The sequence below is a fragment of the Saccostrea cucullata genome, unplaced genomic scaffold (assembly GCF_032062105.1).
Source record: "Saccostrea cucullata isolate Sc308-1 unplaced genomic scaffold, CSIRO_AGI_Scuc_v1 ctg368, whole genome shotgun sequence".
In the NCBI taxonomy this organism is placed as follows: Eukaryota; Metazoa; Mollusca; class Bivalvia; order Ostreida; family Ostreidae; genus Saccostrea; species Saccostrea cuccullata.
Window position 1 is genome coordinate 264,842 of NW_026930642.1, and position 23,539 is coordinate 288,380.

Consider the following 23,539-nt stretch of genomic DNA (forward strand, 5'->3'; position numbering starts at 1 on the left):
AAATGCAATTTTTCACATAAATACTACTGAAACAATTCTTCAACGACGAATTCAAATCCCCATGAACCAATATATTTTCCTCAAACCACGAAAACTTGACCCCTTGAAAATATGTGATTTTACAGTAAAGTATTACTCTTGATTTGAAAGAAACAATCTCCTTAACCCTGCTTTTGGTTGAAATGGGTCCAGTGGTTTTGGAGAAGAAGACAACATTGTGAAAAGTTACAGTAAAGATCCATACAAGGAAAACAGATGAACTTTGATCAGAAAATCTCACTTGCAGCTTTGACTCAGGTGAGCTAAAAATGAATTATCTAACTCAAGATTGCACATAAGATCAAGCTTCTTTGGCCTTCAACTTTACCAGCCAGATATATATATTGCATCAAGTGGAAGTCCAGCTACACTTACAAGCAGTTAATTAGTGGGTTTATGAGGTTAATGGGTTATTTAATACAATATCTTACTGACCCACTAAACCTTGTCATTGCAAGCTTGCATCTCCCAGGTTGTAGAAAACTGTAGTTAACACTTATTGTTGAATATTGCCACTTGTCAGAATTTGAGTTTTTTAAATGTACACCGGTAGTCAGAATATTTTTTATCAACAATGAAATCAAGAAAAAATCAAATACTAAGGAACAAATAAAGCAATCACTGTTCAATAGAAATATTTTTAAAACCAAAATTCTCTCTTGAACCTTTTTTTAGATTTAGTGGACAGATACTTTCAATTAATTTGTCAATGAATATCTTATTCAACCATCATGTTCAATTTAATACAATGACAAGTTCAAACACAACATGAGTATGTTCCACAGCATTGGCTGGAGCTGCTCTTGTGAACTCTCTGACAGTTGATTGGCCCTCACTTGACCTTCATTTTCTTGGCTGGAGGCTCATCAGGGGCTCCAATGACTCTATCCAATGAAAATCCTGGAAAAAATATGCACATGACTTGTTGATTAAACCATAGTCACATTCAACTTTTTCAATACATGTTCAATAACAGATTTCAGAAAAGGCCCATAAGCCATGATGCTCACTTGAAGATTTGGGCATCAGCATACGTTTTCCACCAAGATTTTTATGTAAAACTTAAAATTTTTAATTTGGCCCAATTTTTTCCCAGGGTCATTACTGGAACAAACTTGAATCTACACTACCTGAAGATGCTAAACATTAATACGACAAATTGGTTTTGCTGAGATTTTCCCCAATATATACAAACTAAAAACTTTGATCATTCATTTTTTACCCACCCTACCCCTAGGGGTCATACCTGAAAAAACAAATCTACACTACATCAGAATGCTTCCATACTAGTATAACTGATGGTTTTGCTGTTCTTGGGAAGAAAATATTGAATTTTTTCTTCAAAATACCTACGAAAAACTTTGATCATCCATAGTGGCCTCACCATACCCCTAGAAATCCGATTATAAGTTGAATAAACTTGGATGTATACTATGTAGTGAAGCTTTCAAATAAAGTTCAATTCCTCTGGCTGTGTGATTCTTGGAGGAGGATTTTGAAAGATTTTTTTACCCAGCATATATTCCTATATGAACTTTGAACACGTAATCCTTTCCTATCACTAGGGGTTTTAACTTTAACAAACTTGAAAATCTACACTATGTAATGCAGATATCACACAAGTTTCACATTTTGACATCAATCTTTTTTTCAGTTAATGGTCTTATAAACTCTTTTTTCAGAAGGACCCAACCAAATTTTCACTATTTCTAAATTATCTACATTTTAAATAGTGTGGTCCTTCATTTGAATAAACTTGAAGTTCCTTTCATCAAAGGCTGTTTGGTGGCAAGATTCATTGATTTCCCCATTATGGTTTCTGGAGAAGTTATATGTGTAAAAAGTTTACATAAAACACATAAAATACAGATTCCAGATACTCTTTGATCAGAAAAGATTATGAAGTCATTTTACTCAGGTTTGCTTAAAATTTTACACACATGAATTAATAGACTTTATAATTACTGTAAAACCAACTATTATTCGCGTCATCTTTTATTCGCAATTCGTCAGTTTGAAATCAATCCGCGGCGATTAATTTTCACGAATAAGGAAACATTTTCTACAAAAACACAACAAAACTAGAACTGTCCAAACGGGACAAAATACCCCCCGCTGGGTTTTTCAGAAGTAAGTTTTTCCATAATAAAGATATGTATCAAACACAAATTATGAAATTTTTATTCCAGTGACCTTGAACTTCCCCAAATAACCTTGGGTCAAGGTCATGACACACCCTTGGGTCATGGGCAATCTTTCAGTGAAATGAGAACCTACCAGGTTTATCCATAAGAAAGATATGGACCGGACTTGAATTATGAAATTTTTATTTCAGTGACCTTGAACTTCCCGAAATAACCTTGGTTCAAGGTCATGACACACCCTTGGGTCATGGGCAATCTTTCAGTGAAATGAAAACCTACCAAGTTTATATATAAGAAAGATATGGACCGGACATGAATTATGAAATTTTTCTTCCAGTGACCTTGAACTTCCCCAAATGACCTTGGGTCAAGGTCATGACACATCCTTGGGTCATGGGCAATCTTTGTGTGAAATGAGAACCTACCAAGTTTATCCATAAAAGATATGTATCAAACATGATTTACGAAAATTTTCTTCCAGTGACCTTGAACTTTCCCAAATGACCTTGGGTCAAGGTAATGACACACTCTTGGGTCATGGGCAATCTTTGTGTGAAATGAGAACCTACCAGGTTTATCCATAAGAAAGATATGGACCGGACTTGAATTATGAAATTTTTCTTCCAGTGACCTTGAACTTCCCCAAATGACCTTGGGTCAAGGTCATGACACACCCTTAGGTCATGAGCAATCTTAGTGTGGAGCAGTAGATTCTAATGTCCCTCTGTAAGAAAGATATGGACCGGACACGATTGCACAGACAGACGGACAGCTGGACAGACAGACAGACGGACAAGGTGATTCCTATATACCCCCCCAAACTTCGTTTGCGGGGGGTATAATAAATGATTTGCGGCGATAAATATTAGCGAATTAAAGTAGGACGCGAAACTCGCGAATATTTGTCGCACGCGAATAAAAGTTGGTTTACAGTATGAAGCTGTTGGTATATCTGACCTTTCTCCATCCTGAATACTTCACATTCCTTCCTAATCTCAGCTATTGCTCTCTCATCGTCCTCCTGTTACAATCCAACATATATTTATGTAACAAACCTAGCCCACTTCCATCAATATTTGAAAATTAGGATTTCTTCTAGAACTACTAATAAAAAATTTTTTTGGATAGAAGACAGATTATTTTTGTCATTTCCCCCTGTTTATCTATTTATTGAAATACATGATCTTTCAAGTTTTTACTAATAACACATTTTTGCCCCCTTTTACTACTTTTTCAAATGATTTACAATGTATCTTAATAAACTACATAAAACAACCTATTATCATGATTATGTAATATTTTGGTGGCTAGTGACTATATTATTAATCACTTTAAGGTCATGTGACTTTACTAAGTCATGTGACTTACCTCTGCCTTACTCCACAAGAAGCAATCATTACACTTGTTACATGGTTTCTTCGGTTCTCTCAAATGTTGACAGAAGTGTTTGTAGCTTATCTGATAAAAAATACAATTTAAAACAAATGATACACAAGTATGGAAAACATCAAACAATAAAAAGTCACAAAACTATGTAAACATAAAAATACTTGGCTAATACTTGCCTAAATGCATTGTATTCTAGAAAGCATTTTATTTACAGAAAGAGATATGATGTGTCCTTTTCTATGGCATTAAAGTAATGGTGTGAAATTTTGTCATTATAAGCCTCTAATGATATGTCACTTGAAATTAGTGTAGCGACTGTTTGGCTACATCAACAAAAGCTAGAATTAAGATAAGTTTTAATATATCTCCTCCAATTTATTTCCTAATTACTGCTGTATTTCATCAAATTTTAGAAATATGATACAAATGCTTATCTTTGATGTTATGCGAATGGAAGCAAAATATTATCTAATTCAATGTGTTTCCAGTTAATTTTTTTGTTTAAGTACATTTAGATGGAGATCTAAGAAAGATAACACTGTTTTTCATCTTTCAAGACCTGTAAAGCAAAAGGGTTATGAAAACCAGCCAACAGAACAAATTTTTTGATCCAAATTAAGTCAGATTTGCTGCTTAATTGCACAATAAATATTTTACGTTATTAAGTACTTATGAGGATTTTTTTTTTTAGCACTGATGAATCATTTTCTTCTTTCTTTGTTCAGAATTTTATTGCACATTGTTCAGTGTCCAATTCATCGTGTTCATGTATATCTCACTCCTAGTTATGTCTCCTGATGTGAAGTGTCAGGATTTTACCTATGGATAGGTTACAACCACAGGAAAGGGTGTTTGATCAGTCCAACACACAATGTGACAGAGAACTTCAGATTCTATCTATAGATAGTACAACCACTAGCTATGTTAAGCCTTAAAAGATTTGTGCTTCACTGAAAACAAGAATTCAACCATGACCTTGCAAACACAAAGAGCATACCAAAGCCCTTGGCAACCACAATGCTGATTTTGAATACATCAAAATAACAAACACTATTTTGCACTCAAACTGAGACCGGTCATTTTAATATACATTGAACAACATCATCTATTTCATATTAAGATGAACTTTTGAAACTCACTTTAGTTTTAGTGCAGAATTTTTTTTTATAGAAAACTGCTGTTAGTTGTACTAAATCTCCCCCTCCAAAAAAAAATTGAATTAAAATTTGCCAGACTTACATCCGGTTTACGACAGACATAACACATGGAAGCACCGCATTTACAGGTCATCTTGTTACACCCCTCTTCCTTCATAAACTTAGCTTTGCACCGGTGACAGGTTCGAATTTTGGCCATAGCCATCTTCTCCTCACTGTAAGAAAAAATGATTTAGGACATCATTTATGGAATTAGATATATAAATAAACAAGATTTGGTTGATAAATTTAGATTTATTTGAAAATATAAACATACATGCCACCTCTTTAAGGGGTCAGTTATTTAGAACTTGCTCCTTAACTGAGTTTCATGAATCTTAAATCTTCATATGCAATACAATAAATGGACATGGCCCTTTGATTGAATTTCCTTCACCTAAAGATTCTCTACATGAGTGGCTGAAATTGGTTCTAAGAAGCATCAATTGTTTTTCCTAGCAGCTACAATGTTGAACAAACATCAAAGCTAGCTCAACATACATGTGTCAGAGAATGGTGCTTAGTGCCATCAGACAGACATACTGTAAATCACTTTTTATTCGCGAGAACTTTATTTTCGCGTAATTACGCGAGACACTGTGCACGCGAAAATTAAATTCTTGCGAATAAAAGTACTCCATAAGAGTATATAGAGCAATAACCACATTTCGTGAAAATTTTGTCTCGCTAATCAAGAGTAAATGACTATCTCGCGAAAATAAGGTGTCGCAAAAATTAAGTGATTAGGGTTGGACACCGGTACACGGTACCAGTACCGTACCGAATAGTTACTTCAAAAATACCGGTAAAATACCGTTTCATTTAATACCGGTACTGATAACGGTATTTCTTAATCCTTAAAACACTGTTATACATTTAAAATTATTTTTTTAAAAAGATTCCAGACTCGCTAAAATGGAATTCTCCGTGCATTGAAGAGTAGGCTAATTAACGAAATCAGTACTAAGTAAGATACTTCCTTTTTACAGCCGATATTCGAGGGAAACCAATGCGTATTAAAAAATATTTACATTAATCTTGTTTCAGTTTTATTAATAGAAACTGATAGAAATTGTCAATTAAAAAGGCAAAACATTGCGAATTTGCGATGTCATCTCTCCCCATTTCTCATTTTTCGTTGTTTAGAGCTACCAAGCAAAATGGCGACCGGATGTAGCGATCAGCTGTCATTTAGCAGAGAATTAGACGGTGTTGTTTGTAATCTTATTTTTTATTTTATAGAGATTCAGATTAATTTGTTTTGTTGATCATTTAATAAAAGGTTGAATTATAGAAATAGAATATATTTAACACATTTTAGATTATAATATTAAAAGTTTGGTTATAAGCAGTGATAATTGAAAGCACATTTGTTACTAAAATAAACCCAGATTCTCATTCATAAAGGTATAGTACCGTACCGTTAAAAATACCGTATCGTTTCAAAAATACCGGTATGGTATCATACCGTTTCATCCTTAACGGTATCCAACCCTATAAGTGATCTACAATAGTGATTAAAAAAGAATACCTCCATAGTAATATGGCCCCCTATTAGATTGCTATCTCCAACCACTTACAATTTAATTCGTAGACTAACTTCATCCTTCTTTTCAATTTCTTCACATCGCTTCCCAAAATGTTCCTTCCAGTCTTCTTTACAATATCTACAGGTCTCCTGGAAAAACAAATCTACCTGATAAAGGACTGGGTAAATATTGGTACATCAAATACCATTCATACCAATCTTGAACACTGAAATAATACACTTTGATTGATACAGTAAAACATTAGTGAAGCCCCCTCCTTGACAGAATGTCATTTGCTTATCAACATATAAGCTTCATCTAACTCTTGTAATGTAATACTGTGTATTAAATCATTTTAACACTGATGCACAATAACACCTTTTAATCAGGTGCATAATTTGTCTGCTAGATGCTTAAGATTAGAGTATAGGGAAAATTTTTGCCTCCATTTTATTTTTACCCCTTTGCATTCTAAAAAAGGACGAATTAAAAGAAGACAGCATTATTTCTTAAACAGAACTATGACAGGATGAATTTAAAACAGGGAAAAATTGTTGGCAAGTGCAAAAAGGCTAAAATAACATAGGGCAAAAATTATCCTGTATACAGTATTTAGAAGAAATACTCATTTTGATGATCTTAACTTCTCTGGGGCCTAAACTTTGGACTAAGTAGAGATGAATTTCACAAGTGTATGCAAACAGTAAAGAAGAGTTTTAGAGGTTTAAAAACCTTCCATGTACATGACTAACCTATCCTCACCCTACAGCCTTATCCTTGACACTGGGGTCACGATTTTCAATTAGATTTCTAAATGATGGTTGTGTATTGCAACCATGAAAACAGCTTGCCTGTTTTAAAAAAAGATTTCCAAAGATATCATTAATTTTCAAAAAAGGACACAGACCTAGTTCTTCTGTGCCCTAGACATGACAAGATTCTGTTGAGGAATATGTAATTGACTCATATTACAGATTCTGAGATTTAACTAAATACGTAAGCTAAATTCCAACTGTAGGTCACCTACTTAAACATTCTTTCATTAAAGCAACCATTTCAATTCTATAGTACTGACAATAAGGCACATTCAAAGGAAGATTTTATTTATCTATAAACTGATTCTAACTTTAGAGACTAATATTCAGCCAGTTATATTTTAGATCTTTACTTTGATAGCAATTTCAGAACATTAGGTTTGGTGTAGGCTTGGCACATGAACTAGATGAATTTTTCTATTGGTGGATTGCTGCACTATTACCAGGGTTCGACACTAACGTTTTTAGGCTTTGGTCCGGCCGGACTAGTGCTTCTTTACTTTTACTAGTCCGCGGGCAATTTTATTAGTCCGTCAAACTTAAAATAAAAATAATTAAATAGAATAAATGTTGCAATGTACTTTTATAATTTTTTCAAATAAACAAAGCATTTACATGAAATGTTTATACCAAGAATTCGTTGAAACCGTGCAATCAGGAACTACGATCGTACTCCCGATCTCATTCGTTTTTCTCTATACATGATTACATCATCTAAACATCCGACATCTTTCTTTATGTGTCATACTAAATCATGATCGCTAAAATGTTTAATTTCATTCCAAGGAGTCCTTAAATTAAGCGCCGAATTGACTCAGAATTACCAAACTTCCCGCCAAAAAGCTACAAAGTTAAAAATAATTACGGGGTTTTCCAGTGAAAGTTGTCGAAAATTCGAACATCGGTAAATTCTTTTTTTCCCCCAGAAAACAACTTTTATTAGTCCGAATGAAAATGTATTAGTCTGAGACTAACGGACTAACGTTAATGTCGAACCCTGTATTACCGTAAAACTTGTAACAGACACTGTTTTTGATTTTGATGTCAAAAGTGGCCTTGATTCACAGATCTTTGCTCTTTGAAAGGGGATGTTCCACTTTGCGATGCACTTGTTTAAAAAGATCGCTAGAATATCAAATGCAGCATATATTCATCATTATTTAATAACAAGTAAAAATACCTTCATACAGGATGTGTTTTGGCAAGAAAATACTTTATCCCCAGGATCCAGTAAGGCTGCAAAATCACAGTGTGGACATCTACAAGTAAAATCAATGAAGAAAAAGAAATCAGTGTGAAAAAAGAACTACATTTGCTATAGCAAATTGTGCAAAAAAAACCTTTAAAACAGTTCCTTGACCAACACAACTTTAATGTCCAACATGACCTCGGGTCAAGGTCAGGACACACCCTTGGGACATATACAATATTTGTGCCAAGTATCATTTTCTTATGATTCTTCATAACAAAGCAATAGCCTGGACAAGATTGTATGGACAGACACACAAACCTTTGCAATGGATAAATGTAAGGTAGCTGAAAAGGGTTTATTTTGAAGAGGACCATTTGAAACCTATCAAGAGATGTGTTGTTTAAGTCTAAAGGGGACAAAAAGTAACTATTCTCTGAAAAAATTATAAAATAATTTTTTTTAAGAAAAGTATTTGTATGATGAAATGAAATATAAGCAGTGGAGCCTCATTTATCCGGACGCTTTGGTTCCTAGTCAATTTGTCCGGATATGTGAAAAGTCCAGATATCTGAATTACCAGTTAAACAAAACAAAATAACTTAAAATAATTCCTTTCTGATGAAAAGTCGTCTGGATACTGAAGCATCCGGATATCTGGCGTCCGGATATCTGAAGGTCCACTGTATATATGAAAATATGAAAATCACAAATGTTCCATACCCTAAGTCAATTGGTTAAGTTTGAGGCGGACTGAACTTAAGGGAAAGAAATGCAACGAACAAAGATTCTAAACAGAGAGGCTATTTTTGACCTAGACCCTTGACCTAGAAACTTCATTCAAGGTCACTGCACATCCATTGACCAGTGGCATTCTATATGGGAGTATGAGCCACATTTGACTAAGAGGAGAGATGACATGCTTCTGACAAGGATTTTTCATAATTCTGCTATGACCTGAATCTTAAACCTAGAAACATGGTTCAAGGTCACTGCACACCTTTACCCAAAGGCATTCTGTGGGTGAACTATGAGACAGATTGGGCCAAGGAGAGAGAAAATATTTTTCAGACAAGAATTTAAACAGAGAGGCTATTACTGACCTTGACCTAGAAACTTCATTCAAGATCAAGGATATGCTCTGGACAAGAGATCTCAAACGGACAGACTGATCACTATAGGGCGCCCGCAGAGCAGGGCCCTTATCAATTTTATAGTGACAATCCAATTTGACACAATATCAATCTCCATCTTTCAAACTTTACCTGACAAGATCATCCAGAGCAGCTAAGTTTATACTCTCCTCCTGAACTCTGTCATTGTATTTATCCAGGATATTGGCTGGTAGGGCCTTGTCTAACTGACCTGTACAAAAATTAAAGTGAAACATTCAACGAAGGAACACTTTTGGATGCCATGTTATTGAACATCCAAATATATGTATTTTATATAAAAAGTACATGTATTTCTGTTGCCAAACTTTAACAGTTCCTTTTCTTCAGCATTGCAAAGAAAAGCTTAATTCATTGCTTAAATAATTTTAGACTTGATAAAACAAGGCGGAAGGACAGACAGCTCAAGACATACAACCCTTTTTTTCAATCTAGACACATTTAAAAAAAAATTTTCAATCATTTTCTCAAAATCAAACAAACATGTACTTGATAAGCTTACTTTTTGGAAATGAAGCTTCACACCCCTCCGACATGCAGAGTAATGAAGTCTGAAAAAAAAATTTGGTCATTATAATATATTAGTAAGTACACAAGTTGTATCTATCACCAAACATTTGTTCATTTTAGGACAAGAGGCTAACTTCAGAGTCCTCCTTGTTTTGTCATTAGTTCATACTGTATACAGTTATTTTCGTCTTGTTCATTTTCACCATTTTACATCTGGAAACAGTTTTGAGATGTTTTGAATTTGTTCAGAGGTACCCATGAATCACTTGATCTCAACCAATAAAGCTGTATTTTTCACTTTATAAAACACAACAATGGGTATGTCTTATATCTTACAAAGAGTAAATTAATCCTCTAAAACTGGGGTAATGGTATATATCTGTCCCCGTAAAAGTAAAAGTTACAAAAAAAAAAAAAACAACAAAATAAGCTAAAGTGCCATTTATGAAGAACTGAAATCACGTTGCAAGTAATATTGTTGAGCTTAGTACAATGTATAGCAAAAGTTGAACTTAAATTGACTCATTCCATACATTGTTTATATGATAGGATTAATCAACTCCTCAAGTTTCTGTGGACAGCCAGTAACAAACCCAATATCTAATATTACTCTAATAGTACTTAGTACATAAATGTTAAGTCCTTTCTGTGAACTATTGATATTATTGTGTTAGTACATACATGTCCTTTTCAATAACTTGTTAGGAATACTTGATAATATTATTAATCTTTTTTTTTTTTTACTTTCAGAATGATGCAGCTATGAGTGTGTGACATCTTCCATTAATAGAAGATAAAACGTCCAGTCTTAATATGAAAGTATAAAAACACCAGTGTTCTATCGCTTCAGAGAACTTGTAAAGATATAGTATATATACCAATAGTAATGTGATTACCTTTCCATGCCCAAACACAGATTCATTGGCATAATTCTTCAGACAATCCTCACAGAACAGGTGCCCCTCGTAACACTGTACCATATTGTCAAAGGCCACCTCCATATAACAACAGCCACACTCGATCAGCTGACCGGTCTCCGCATACTCACACTCGTTCATCTGCTGGGCTACCTTCAGGTCTTCATCCTAATTGGTCAGAGAAAACAGCCATTATCTTTAATGATGTCGAAATTAGAAAACTTCTGTCTGTTCTTTAAAGCAGCTTTGAAATTCTCGAAGTGCGCTTTGAATCCTTTCTTCATATTCCCACTATAAAAAGCAAGTGTTGCAATCTCAACATTTTCTGAAACATTTGCTCAAAATTATGAACAATTTTGGTTAAGAAAACCTACACTTATATGTAAATTTTCTTCTCAGAGACATCTACCTTCTTTTACAACAAACTTATACCATGACAAAAACAAGAGACCCATGGGCCACATTGCTCACCTGAGAAGATTCAACCATTTTGTTCTTTACCAGATTTCCCCCTTGTAATACATATTGCTACCCCATCCTACCCCACTGATCATAATTTAGACATTTTGAAATCTACACTACCCCAGAATGCTTCCATGTGCACATAAGTTCCAGCTTTTCTGGCCCAGTGGTTCTTGAGAAGAAGATTTTCAAAGATTTTTCCTACATATTTCTATGTAAAACTTTGATTCCCCATTGTGGCCCCGCCCTACCCCTGGGGGTCATGATTTGAACAATTTAGAATCTACACTACCTCAGGATGCTTCCACATAAGTTTAAGCTTTTCTGGCCCAGTGATTCTTGAAAAGATTTTCAAAGATTTTCCTTATATACTCCTATGTAAAACTTTGATTCCCCATTGTGGCCCCGCCCTACCCCCGGGGGTCATGATTTGAACAATTTAGAATCTACACTACCCCAGGATGCTTCCACATAAGTTTCAGCTTTTCTGGCCCGGTGGTTCTTGAGAAGAAGATTTTTTAATGACCCCACCCTATTTTTGTCTTTTCTTGATTTTCTCCCCTTGTGAGGGGACTTGGCCCTTCATTTTAAGATTTTAAATTTCCCTTCACCCAAGGATGCTTTGTGCCAAGTTTGGTCAAAATTGGCCCAGTGGTTCTTGAGAAGAAGTCGAAAATGTGAAAAGTTTACAGACGGACAGACAACGGACAAAATGTGATCAGAAAAGCTCCCTTGAGCCTTCAACTCAGGTGAGCTAAAAATTACACTTGAAAACCTATGAACTTGACCTAATGACTTTCTTTAATTGTAAGTTTTGCTTGTGCTAAGTATGAACTTCTTCTGTTCTGGGTCTCACAATAATATCTGATTGTCAGATGCATATATGCCATCAAATTAAAAAAATAAACCAATCTAAATTTAAAATATAAAGAATTGTTTTTAAGTTATGTATAATAAAATTTATGTATTTTTCAAGCATTTGCACTTTATGCAACTTGAAATGAGTGTTCACTTTTGGGATGTATCCAAAGAATGGTCTCATTTAAAAAGAAAAAAAAAATAAGTATGATGCAAATCTAAATATTATGCACAAAACTTTCATTTTTTCATTACTTTGAAAATAGTTTTAATCTTTTTTGAAACGAATTTAGAAAGATATTTTAATGCAAATTTTAACAGAAACAAAAGTCTTGTAAGATTTTACAATCAGCTTTTTTAAGTTCAAGTCCAAACTACAGGCCTGCTAACCTTGGCCTCTTCTCTCAGTGACCTCACTAACCTTGGCCGTATTTGGTATAAAGTAAAATATATCTTGCAAACTCCAGTGACCTCACTAAAATGTTTATTATCACGTTTTTTTCTACTTTCGGTTTTAATCTTCCCTCTGATTGTTTCTAATGACCCTCACTAACCTTGAAACCTCTTCCCTCAGTGACCTCACTAACCTCAACTGTTTAGGACGTTTTTTTTTAAAAATAAATATCAATATTTACTGGCTCTTCCCTAAGGACAGTGACCTCATTAACCATACAAAAATATATCTGCCTCCTCCATCAATAGCCCTTAGCCTCTTCCCTCAGTGACCTCACTAACCTTGGCCTCTTCCCTCAGTGACCTCACTAACCTTGGCCTCTTCCCTCAGTGACCTCACTAACCTTGGCCTCTTCCCTCAGTGACCTCACTAACCTTGACCTCTTCCCTCAGTGACCTCACTAACCTTAGCCTCTTCCCTCAGTGACCTCACTAACCTTAGCCTCTTCTCTCAACCTCTCTTTGACAAATTCGTACTCCTCCAATAACTCAGGTGGCAGACTGCTCAGGGAACACTTCAGAGCCCGTGGACATTTTAGACACGTCACCTTCATCAACCTCTCCTCAGAACCTTCAATTACACAAATAAAATCATTGACCGAATAATGCTAAATAGGGCCATAGGTTAATGGTTTGGTTTTTCTAGTCATTAAATCACAGGTTTCTGGATTTCTGACAAGTTTGAACTGTTATAATGGTTTGTTGCAAACTTGGCCTATTGATCTTTGCACCTCTTTCTTCTTCACAATCAATGTTACTACACTTGTATATCATACAGAAATGTATTGTAATCTAAGGATTCTTACCAACAGGAATATTGCCCACAATCACAGCCTGGGACAAGGTTTTCTTTCCCTCACCTAGGACATGTTAAAAATTTTGTGATAAAAGTATATGCTCTTATGAAAGAGCAAATACTGTAGAAGTACTTTTTTCCGCATTGTATTAATTTACGCTATGTACGCGGTCACAAATTTTCCGCGGAAATTTGTCCAAGCGTACATAATATAAATGTAAGGCATATCGTGACAATCTAGAAAATCCGCGTAATTTTCTACCCGCGGATTAAACAGAAATTGAGATTCCGCGGAATTATGACCCCGCGGAAAAAATTACTTCTACAGTATTCAGATACTAGATACTAATGTCTTTATCATTAATTTTAATATTTTTTAATACTGTATCCATGCCTATACAATTAATTGATCTTTTTATAACAAGGATTGGCTCTGTAATAAAACTGTGAACCTGGAAATCAAAATCAAGCCTTTTAAACAACAGCAGTATGTAAACCACCAAAAACTGAAATGTTTCATATACATGTAATATATTTCCTTTTTTGTTATTCACATTCAAATTTCCATGACACAAGAACTGTTTTGCATTTTAGTATCCAATTTTTAAAGATCTGTTTTAAAATATCAAGGATAACCTTTTTCACTAGAGTTCATCTTTTTGCATACTAAAATTTGTAGAAATCACAAAAGCATTTTGTTTGTACAAATTTTATGGATCTTTTGTCTCAATCAAAGTTATGCTTATAGATATACTATTTTAACTGATTTTATGTGCCATCCCTATGATTTCTATGAATCTAATTCTACTTACTCTGCATGTCCTCCAAGCCTTTTTTGACAATCAGAGATAGAGCCTTGTGCATAGGAGCATAATGCCAATTATAATGCGAGGCCAACGTTCGAATATCTCGGACAGATATCTACAAAACAAATACAATAATTACCATGTTACCAAGCAGGGCTCGAGCTGTGATTCGCCATTGTCGCCAATTGCGAATTTTTTTCAAAAGTGGCGAAAAGAAATTCATAAGTGGCGAAAATGATTTTTTTAAAATGTACCATGTACAAAATTTGTGTAGACCTTATTAGCTCCTTTGTTTATTCAATGTATACAGATAAGTCCCTTTGTTTATTTAATGCAGCAGAGGTGTGAAAAATGAAACCTACATGTAGGAAATCACGTCTCGCTTGAACGAACACAACTGACTAGGTAATTAGCCTGGAGCAATAAAGGGTTACAAAATTGCTTGAAATAAAATAATTTGGATTAAATAAGGGGGGATAAAGTGTAATAAGGAGATGAAGTTTGTAAATAAAAGATTTTTATCAACAAAATATGGATCTATTTAGATCGGTTTTTTTTAAAAACCGAAAGTAGGTTAACATGACGAAAATTGTAGAGAATGGCTTCAAGTTTTACCAAATGAAAATTGAAAAATGTGTACATTATACCATAAACTGACATAGTAGTGAAAAAGAAATTGGTTTGAAAACAGAATTATCTTAGTAAATTACACTGAATTATTTACAATTACACTGGTTTGCATATTAAACCCTGGAGTCTCCAAGTTGTTAAGATAAAGTCAAGATTTAAACCTAATTTTCATTACTTTTTAATTACTTCCTTTCACAGTTAATTAATGAAATGATAAAAATTTCCATTTTTAAAAATATGTCATATATTTTTAATAGGTCTGTAGCCCCCCCCCTTCCCAGGCAAAAAAAAAATATTATAATCAAGAGGAGATTTTCTGTCAAGAGTTGGCTATATCAATTCAATATCAAATTAATTGTATAATTCCAACAGTAGTTTTTTTTTTAAATGGATACTATCATAAGCTTTAAACATTACAAATTTAAAACAATGTCTGTGATAAATTTAATAGAAAAAATTGAATAACATAAAGTGCATTGCATCATGTTGCATTGTTGAGAAATCAGGTGTAAGTATGCCTTTCCTTTTGTCGCAAAAAGTGGCGAAAAATATTTTCGGTCCAGTGGGAGCCCTGTTACCAAGTGTAACTGTGCCTTAGATTTAATATCCAGAGCAGAACATTTTGGAAGTAAAGAATTGAAAATCTGAACCAACTAGGCTTTATACTACTTGTTTTACAAAGATTGACTTTTTTCATAAAAGTTATATTGTACAGTTGAACTCAGATATCTCATACCACCGATATTAGTTATGTGTCTTTCCAAGATGTTTTAAATAAATAGTGGGCATTATCTTGATGACATACCATTTTAAATTCTGACTGTAACAGCAGCTCACAGTTAATTCTGTATTCATAGGATTTCATCATTTCTGAATAGTCTTCATAAAAATTCCTGCTGCTTCTCTGAAAAAAAAGAAGGAAAATTTTAAAACAGAAGCAAAACTCATTCTGATTAATTTGTTTGTATGGTATAAAAAGGGTTAAATTTGTTTTCGTTAATAATCTAAGGGATACGTGTACTAAAAATTTGTCTTTTTCTCTTATTCCTTGCAGTGCATGCCTTGAAATAATGCAAGATTTCTATCAGATCTGCATCTTTGTTGGTAATGTCTTTGACATAAATAAAGAGGTTGAAAAACATTGACTTCAAAGCATACATATAAATCTATTATCTAACCACACAAGCTCATCAGCCATCACCGAGTCTAAAATTTTACCTTTGGTGGCGAGGGATCGGAAGACACAGTACTGGATGGGAGCTTCTGTACTCGGGGGTAGTTAGAGTTCTCCAGAAGTAGATTACAGACATTGTTCAGGGCCTCTGGTCCTATATGCACCAGTAACAAGTTCTTCACATACTGGGGGTCCACATCAGGGAACATCAGCAGCTGCGAAATCCAACATCATGATCATGTCTTGTTAAGACTGAACATGATTTCCTTGCATCAACCAGCAGTAGATATGCTGGGTATACATACAATCACACTCTTTCCCCCCTTTTTTCCCTTTTCTTTATATACTTAAAATTACAAGAACTGATGGAGACTACTCTCACAATATAACATTACATCTAACTAGACTAAAATTATTTCTCAATGGACGATACATTATTCCACCTACCACTTCATTGACTTTGTCATTCAGCTTTTCCTCAGGTGATATATCCATGGTGGGAAGGGATGGTACATTGTTTGGTAGTGGTGGTCTGGTAACCACTGGGGCAGGTGGTTGTCTAGTTACTGCTGGTACAGGTGCTTGCTGGGTAGTCACAGAAGCAGGTGGTGTCCTATTTAATGCTTGAACAGGTGCTTGCTGGGTAGCCACAGGAGCAGGTGGTGTCCTATTTAATGCTTGAACAGGTGCTTGCTGGGTAGCCACAGGAGCAGGTGGTGTTCTATTTAATGCTTCAACATGTGCTTGCTGGGTAGCCACAGGAGCAGGTGGTGTCCTATTTAATGCTTGAACAGGTGCTTGCTGGGTAGCCACAGGAGCTGGTGTTGTCCTATTTACTGCTGGTACAGGTGCTCGTTGGGTAGCCACAGGAGCTGGTGGTGTCCTATTAACTGCTGGTACAGGTCCTCGTTGGGTAACCACAGGAGCTGGTGGTGTCCTATTTACTGCTGGTACAGGTGCTCGTTGGGTAACCACAGGAGCAGGTGGTGTTCTGTTTACTGCTTGAACAGGTGCTTGTTTGGTAGCTACAGGAGCAGGTGTTGGTCTGGTAACCATAGAAACAGGTTTTGGTTGGGTCACCACAGGAACATGTGGTTGTCTACTTCCTGGTGGAATAGGTGTTGGTCTGGTAACAGTCGTAGCAGTAGGTGATCTGTTCTTGAAAACAGCTGCTATCAGGTCTCGCATGCCCTTCATATCCACCTGATTTTTAGGTATAAAATGGGTATTGACCCTGTTTTGGGTTACTGCTTGAGCAGGTGCAACAACTATTGGTGGTGAATCGGGTACAACAATAGGTTTGTTTTTATTAACTTTCACTTCAAACACATCAGGAGAACCTTGTTCAGTGGTGATGTCTACAACTTCAGGATAGGCCTCCACATTGATTACTGGTGTGTCTGTCTGTGACCCCTCAGAAGACTGAGAGCTATGTGTGATATCTACTACATCTACCTCTGCAGCTCTACCACCCATAATGATGATGTCATTACCCTCTGACCCTTCTTTTGACTTCTTCTTTGACCTATCAGGTACTTTAGATTTTCCCTTTGACCTTTCAACTGTTTTAACCTTTGACCTGTCCCCTCCTGCCTCGCTGTCAGTAACAGCCTGTGTTACTGTATCATCTTTAAGCCTCCTGGACGTCAGGAAGTCCATCCTAGGTAGATCTTCATCTTCCTCCTCCTCTTTATCTGCTGTATAACTGTCATATCTGTCAATTATATGTTCTGTATGAAAATCTTTGATTTACAAACAATTAGATTAACAGATTTTTTCAACTTTGAATCTTATGAAATGAAAAATTCTTCTAGAAGTAAACAAGACAACAAAGTATGACCTCTAAAATTTTATCTACTGGTTTATGTATGCTGCTATATCTCTCATCAAATGAATGATCTGATGATTTGCACCTTAAGATTAACATCCATACAAGATTGGTCCAGGTTATAATAATAGATACTTGAGAAAGGATGTGCTTCTATTTAAACTTAAAGAGTTTAGTAATCCAGAAAATGTTCAACAGATGCAGTATCAGAAGCAGGTCTGGTTATGTTCACTGATCATCATGAATCATTCATTTCTAATTTGGTCAGGGTAGGTGCATAGGGCTTTCAAGTACTTAGGAATGGGCCTGGTTCTAAAGCTTTAACTGGTCACTCAGTCAAGTCAAGAGGTCCCAGGGTCACAATACTCACCTCTAATCACTTAGGTACTACTGTTCTTAAGAAAATTGTTTTTTGAAGAAGTTATCTTACTATGAAATTTTTTTAATTATTTACAGTTGAACGTTAGCTCAATTTAGCTTATATCTCAGGTGAACTATGTGAACATAAACATTTTTTTTACCTATCTAAACTGAGGTCACTAATCATCCCTGAAAGCAAAGCAGTTTTTCAACTCAATTAAACTTAAAAACAAAGATAATATCTACAGAGTTATCTAAAGATGATGACCATGACTCTCACCTGCTATTTTGCTTACGGGCTTTAGAGCTGGTTCCTTCATTGGACATCTTTGCATCTTTTACAGCAGCCCGTTGTTTGTTCTTAAGTTCTCTAGGCACTGTGCTCTGTGCATGAATTCCCCCGAGTGACTTCCTCCTCTCGTTTTCAATCTTTCCCATAACTTCTCCAGACTTGCTTAAAATCTTTCGTCTGTATGACTGTTCATCGTCCAATGAGCCAGCATCTGTTTGGACATCAACATACTTCCAGTTGTCTAGACCGGCTGGTGGGAGGGGTCTGGTCAAACTTGTGGCTGCAGATTTCTGAACATCCTCTTTACTAATTATTAACTTTGTGGGGGCCACTGACGAGACTTTATAATTAGCAATAACATATCCTCCTCCTGGAGAGGGAATTTTTATAGTTCTAGTAGCAAGTTCAGACTTTGAACTTTCGGAAACAATGTCCTTTGTCCTCATTTGATTATTTGATGATAAATTTGCAGTAGATTTTGGTGAAAAATGTGCTGGCTTTATTATGTTATTGTTTGTAAAAACTATTGCTTTGTTCTTCAAAGCAAGTTTAAAATCAATTCCTGCTGAAAAAAGAAGTTTGATATGAATACTCTTGGTCATATTTTAACATTTCTTATCATTCAGAAATGCATTGATTCTTTTGTGCTGCTCTTAAATCTAATATGTTCTTTTATCTAGCCATCATTTAACTTTTTCTATCTCCCTATATATTTTTATTAGAAGATTACAAAAGTAATTTTAATGCTTTAAAATTTTTCCTTTCTCATTCAGAAAGGTTAGCAAAAACATTGTATGTTAAACACTAAAATATGTACTTATTTTAACCATATATTATCATGTAATTACATAGTTGGACATATTATGTTTACAGTAACAGGTTTGCACTTACCATCATTAAATCCATGTACAAGGCTCTTACTAGGAGAAAATGTTGCTGGTTTGATAATGCTGGCTTTTTTAATGTCAACAGATGAGGAAGTGCTGGCCTTATTGGGGGAAAACACAGCAGGTTTGATGACTGTGCCTTTTTTCAGTCCACTAGCCATTGAACCATCAGTGGATTTGGTAGGAGAGAATGTGGCTGGCTTTATCAAAGTCCCTGCCTTGTTTAGAGTTTTATTCAAAGAAAAAACTGGCTGCGAGGGTTCTGAATTAAATCTGGTTCTCTGTCCTTCAATACCAGCTTTGAGTCTTTCAGCAGAGTGAGAATACGGTTTGTTTACCAGAAAACCCGGGGATCTGTTTAATTTTCTTTTGTACAGTTTGAGTGGTGAAGATAGGGATGGAGTTTTCAAAGTTTGTGATGAGGGAGTAGGACTTAAATGACCTCCAGCTGCTGAAGAGCTCTTTGTATCCAGACAGGGGTCTGGCAGGGAGTCATTGGAACTCTCCTCAGAATCTAATACCTCTTTTCTGAATGTCTGATATGATGGCTTTTTCTGCTCAATACTTCTACTAAAACCACTGGATGAAGGCACTGATCCTTTGGGATTTCCAGCAAGTTCTTTTGTACCTTGTGCAGACTGATTACTAGTTTTATATGGTTTCCTTGTTGCATCAGATAATTTATTTAAGGAAATAATTTCTTCTTTTTCTACCTTCTCTGCAGCTTTAACAAGTGTTTCATCTGAAATCATACAACTTGTCACTGAAATCATGAACTGTTTAAACAACAGAAGACACTTCAATGAAAATCTACAATTAAATTTGTTGATACACACAGATGTACTGTAAACCAACTTTTATTTGTGTGCAAGAAATTTCAGCAAGTTCTGCAACCCTCTCTTACTCGCATTAATTCATGCTGAAAACCACTTACCAGTATTTCACTGTGTATAATTATGTGAAATGATTTTTCAGTCATGAAAACAAGTTGTCACGCATAGATTTCAAACTGACAAATCATGAATAAATGTTGATTCAAATAAAAATGGAATTTAAGTAACAACCATTTATGTGTAATAGCTTTCTCCATTTATATCTCAATTAATGAAACTGTACATTCTTTTAAATTTATAAAACTACAAAGTCAATTTAAAATGCTTGCCTTCAGATGATGGGTTTTGCGTGTTCTTGGGTTCTGCAGAGGCCAGAGAAAATGTGCGGAGGGAAAGGAGATCATCTATACAGCTGAGGAAGATGGACTGCACAGATCCAGGGTCTGTGTTGTTACTGGGATGTCTGATGCTAATCAAAATCACCTCGTCTGTCAAATTTGGGAAGATTGGTCGCAACTGCTCTAGTAAAGTATCCTCCATTATCAATTCTTGAAGTAGTTTTCTGAAATATTTATGTAAAAATACACAGTTTTGGTCTTTGCTTGGAATTGACAAAGGTAAGAACGGTCTGAACCAGTCAATGCCCCCTTCTATTTAACAAGAGGCCAATGGCCTTAATGGTCATCTGAGTATTACACTGTTAAGGATCAACTGTAAAGGATCAATTAAATGACATTTTAATGATTGGATAAAAAACAATATAACAAACAGAGATGAATATTTTTCTCAAACAAAGAAGTCTAAAATGTGAAAAGTTTACAGACAGACGGACCCTGGACAAAATGTGGTCAGAAAAGCTACTTGAGCCTTCGGCACAGGTGAGCTAAAACTGCAAGAAAGTTACCAAACATGACAATGTTTAGGCAAAAGATCATTTTTATTCATGGTGTGTTTATTTCTTGAAAAAAATATCAAGCAGTAAAATTTCCCAATAAGTAACAAAATGTTAAATTCCCAATTCCAAGGGCCTAGGCCCCCATTTCCAAAATGAAACTTCCTGCAATATAAACAAGTTTCATTTTACATTTGCTGCATGTGAAAACATTATGATAGTTTATTTGGCCATTATTAGAAGTTTTAAATATTGTATCTTCATTCTCTTTCTGTCAATCGACGATATCCTCTCAAAATGTCGACACGCTCGAAATCACTCACTCGATATGAACAATCAGTAAAAGTGACAAAACCCGCCAAGCATGCCCAGTGACATTCCTCATGGGATAGCCCCATAAAACGGTACATGTATTTACCGTAATTTGCCGCATCTCAAAAACAAAATATTGTACACAAATTTTACCTATCTGCTATAGCTCAGTGTCAATAAGTCTTGAGATATTTTGGGTATCATATTTCATCTTTCATTTCTACCGCGTTTCCGAAAAATGGTGAAACAGATTTTAGATAACTCGTTCATTAATGAACATTATAGAATCTGATGAACGAATACAAACCGTCTAAAGATATTCCAAAAAAAGGTTTAAATAATAATAATAATAAAATCATAAACAGAATTCTACGACTTGCAGTCAAGTTTTAATGAAATAAAGTCCAAAAAATCATTCTCTACAGAATTTTATTTATGATATTTTCAGGCACATAGCATCGATTTTGAAAGTGGGGGGGCCAGCAACAGAATTTTTTTTTACTTACCTGAAAAAGTTGACAAGCAAAAAAAAAACAAACAAAACAAAACAAGAAGAATTGTAAAAATACACAGTTTTTCGTGGGGGGGGGGGGGGGTTAGAAGAGGCAAACTTTTTTTCACTACCAATTCCTTTCAATATCCATTTTTTAAGCTTAAATACTATATTTCCTTTATATTCCTTTAGTTCACTATAAAGTGGGGGGGGGGGGGCAAACAGCCTTTCAATGAACATTTTCAATAGTAAAAGTATTGTTGGCAAAAAAAAGTGCCCCCCCCCCCCCGTTGCTACGTCCCTGATTTTAAATCAACATGCTCAAAGTCAAAGTTGTACATATCTAAAGTACAAATATATACCCTTGTTTGGTTGTTTGAGTTTTGTTTGTTTGTTTTCAAAGTTCCTTATTATATCACACATCTAGCGGAAATTTTTCAAGGTATTTTCAAAAACGCGAATAAAAGCAAGAACTCACATTTTCTTGACTGATTAACTTTTTTATTTCCTAATGTAATATAATTTTAAAAATATTTTGTTTTTAAACTAGTTAGTTGGTTTCTTTATTTCGGCCGCTGCATTTCATTTCCGGAAATATGCATAGCATTTCCGACATTTTTTAATTTCATTTCCGACATTTTTTGTTTTCATTTCAGACACAATTATTTTTTCATTTCTGGAATTTACCTGTGCGGCAATTGAATGTTTTCTTAGTAAAAGAAAATGGAATTTCAAAAGTACAGTGAAAACTGTCTAATCCGACACCTGAATAATCCGATACCCTGTGAATTCCGACATCAAATTTCTTTCCCATTTTTGCATTTTCTTTGTTTCTTACACTGTGCAATCCGACACCCTGTCTATTCCGACACAAAATCTGTCTCCCAGTGCATGTCGGATTAGACAGGTTTCACTGTATTTATACCAAAATATTAATATTTAAAAAAAAAAAAAAAAAAAAAGCTTTACATATATGCATACATGTAGCACTAAGTCTAGGTAAAAGAGTTCAGTGAGCATAAAACTTTTTCACCACATTAATTAAATGTCATTGACAGCACCATACTTATGTCCAAGTCACTGATAGATTTACAAAATTGGATTTCAATGATTTATTTATGATTTATTCCTTAAAATTTGTCATAAGTAAAATTATCAGATCTGTTACTATAGGTTCTACATATGTATTTTGAAAATGTCGGAAATGAAAACAAAAAAATGTCGGAAATGAAAGCTAAAAAATGTCGGAAATGAAAAGTTGATAATTACCAAAAATTCCGGAAATGAAATGCAGCCATTTCGGCTTACCTTTTGAATGAAGGAATCTATAGTTTCTCTTCATTTGTACCAAAGACGTGCTGTAAAATCATCTATTTTCGTTGGATTTAATTTTACAGTGCGAGGACAAAATATGGGTATGCATGGTATGTGGAGATTGATTTCGTGGATGAAGAATGTTGCGTCGAATTAAATATCATGCCAAACATTGATTTCTTGATTTCTGCATACCTCGAATTGAAGAAAACTTTAACCCCTCGGAAGTTGGTGATTTTACAGTAAACA

At 34.9% G+C, this 23,539-nt stretch overlaps 1 protein-coding gene across 1 annotated transcript; it reads right to left on the bottom strand.

Moving 5' to 3' along the window:
• Positions 1 to 645: 645 nt before the first annotated feature.
• Positions 646 to 21,718, bottom strand: LOC134229419 (uncharacterized). Its single transcript, XM_062711175.1, has 19 exons — positions 21,637 to 21,718; positions 20,609 to 20,841; positions 19,451 to 20,188; positions 18,548 to 19,124; positions 16,527 to 17,793; positions 16,124 to 16,294; positions 15,711 to 15,809; positions 14,282 to 14,390; positions 13,480 to 13,533; positions 13,111 to 13,244; positions 10,880 to 11,068; positions 9,976 to 10,024; positions 9,567 to 9,666; positions 8,293 to 8,371; positions 6,349 to 6,446; positions 4,812 to 4,944; positions 3,552 to 3,641; positions 3,141 to 3,204; positions 646 to 939 (listed from the first exon to the last, which is right to left on the bottom strand). The coding sequence occupies exons 2-19, from the start codon at positions 20,817 to 20,819 to the stop codon at positions 872 to 874; spliced, it is 4,230 nt and encodes a 1,409-aa protein (XP_062567159.1). The 5' UTR covers positions 20,820 to 20,841; positions 21,637 to 21,718; the 3' UTR covers positions 646 to 871.
• Positions 21,719 to 23,539: the final 1,821 nt, after the last annotated feature.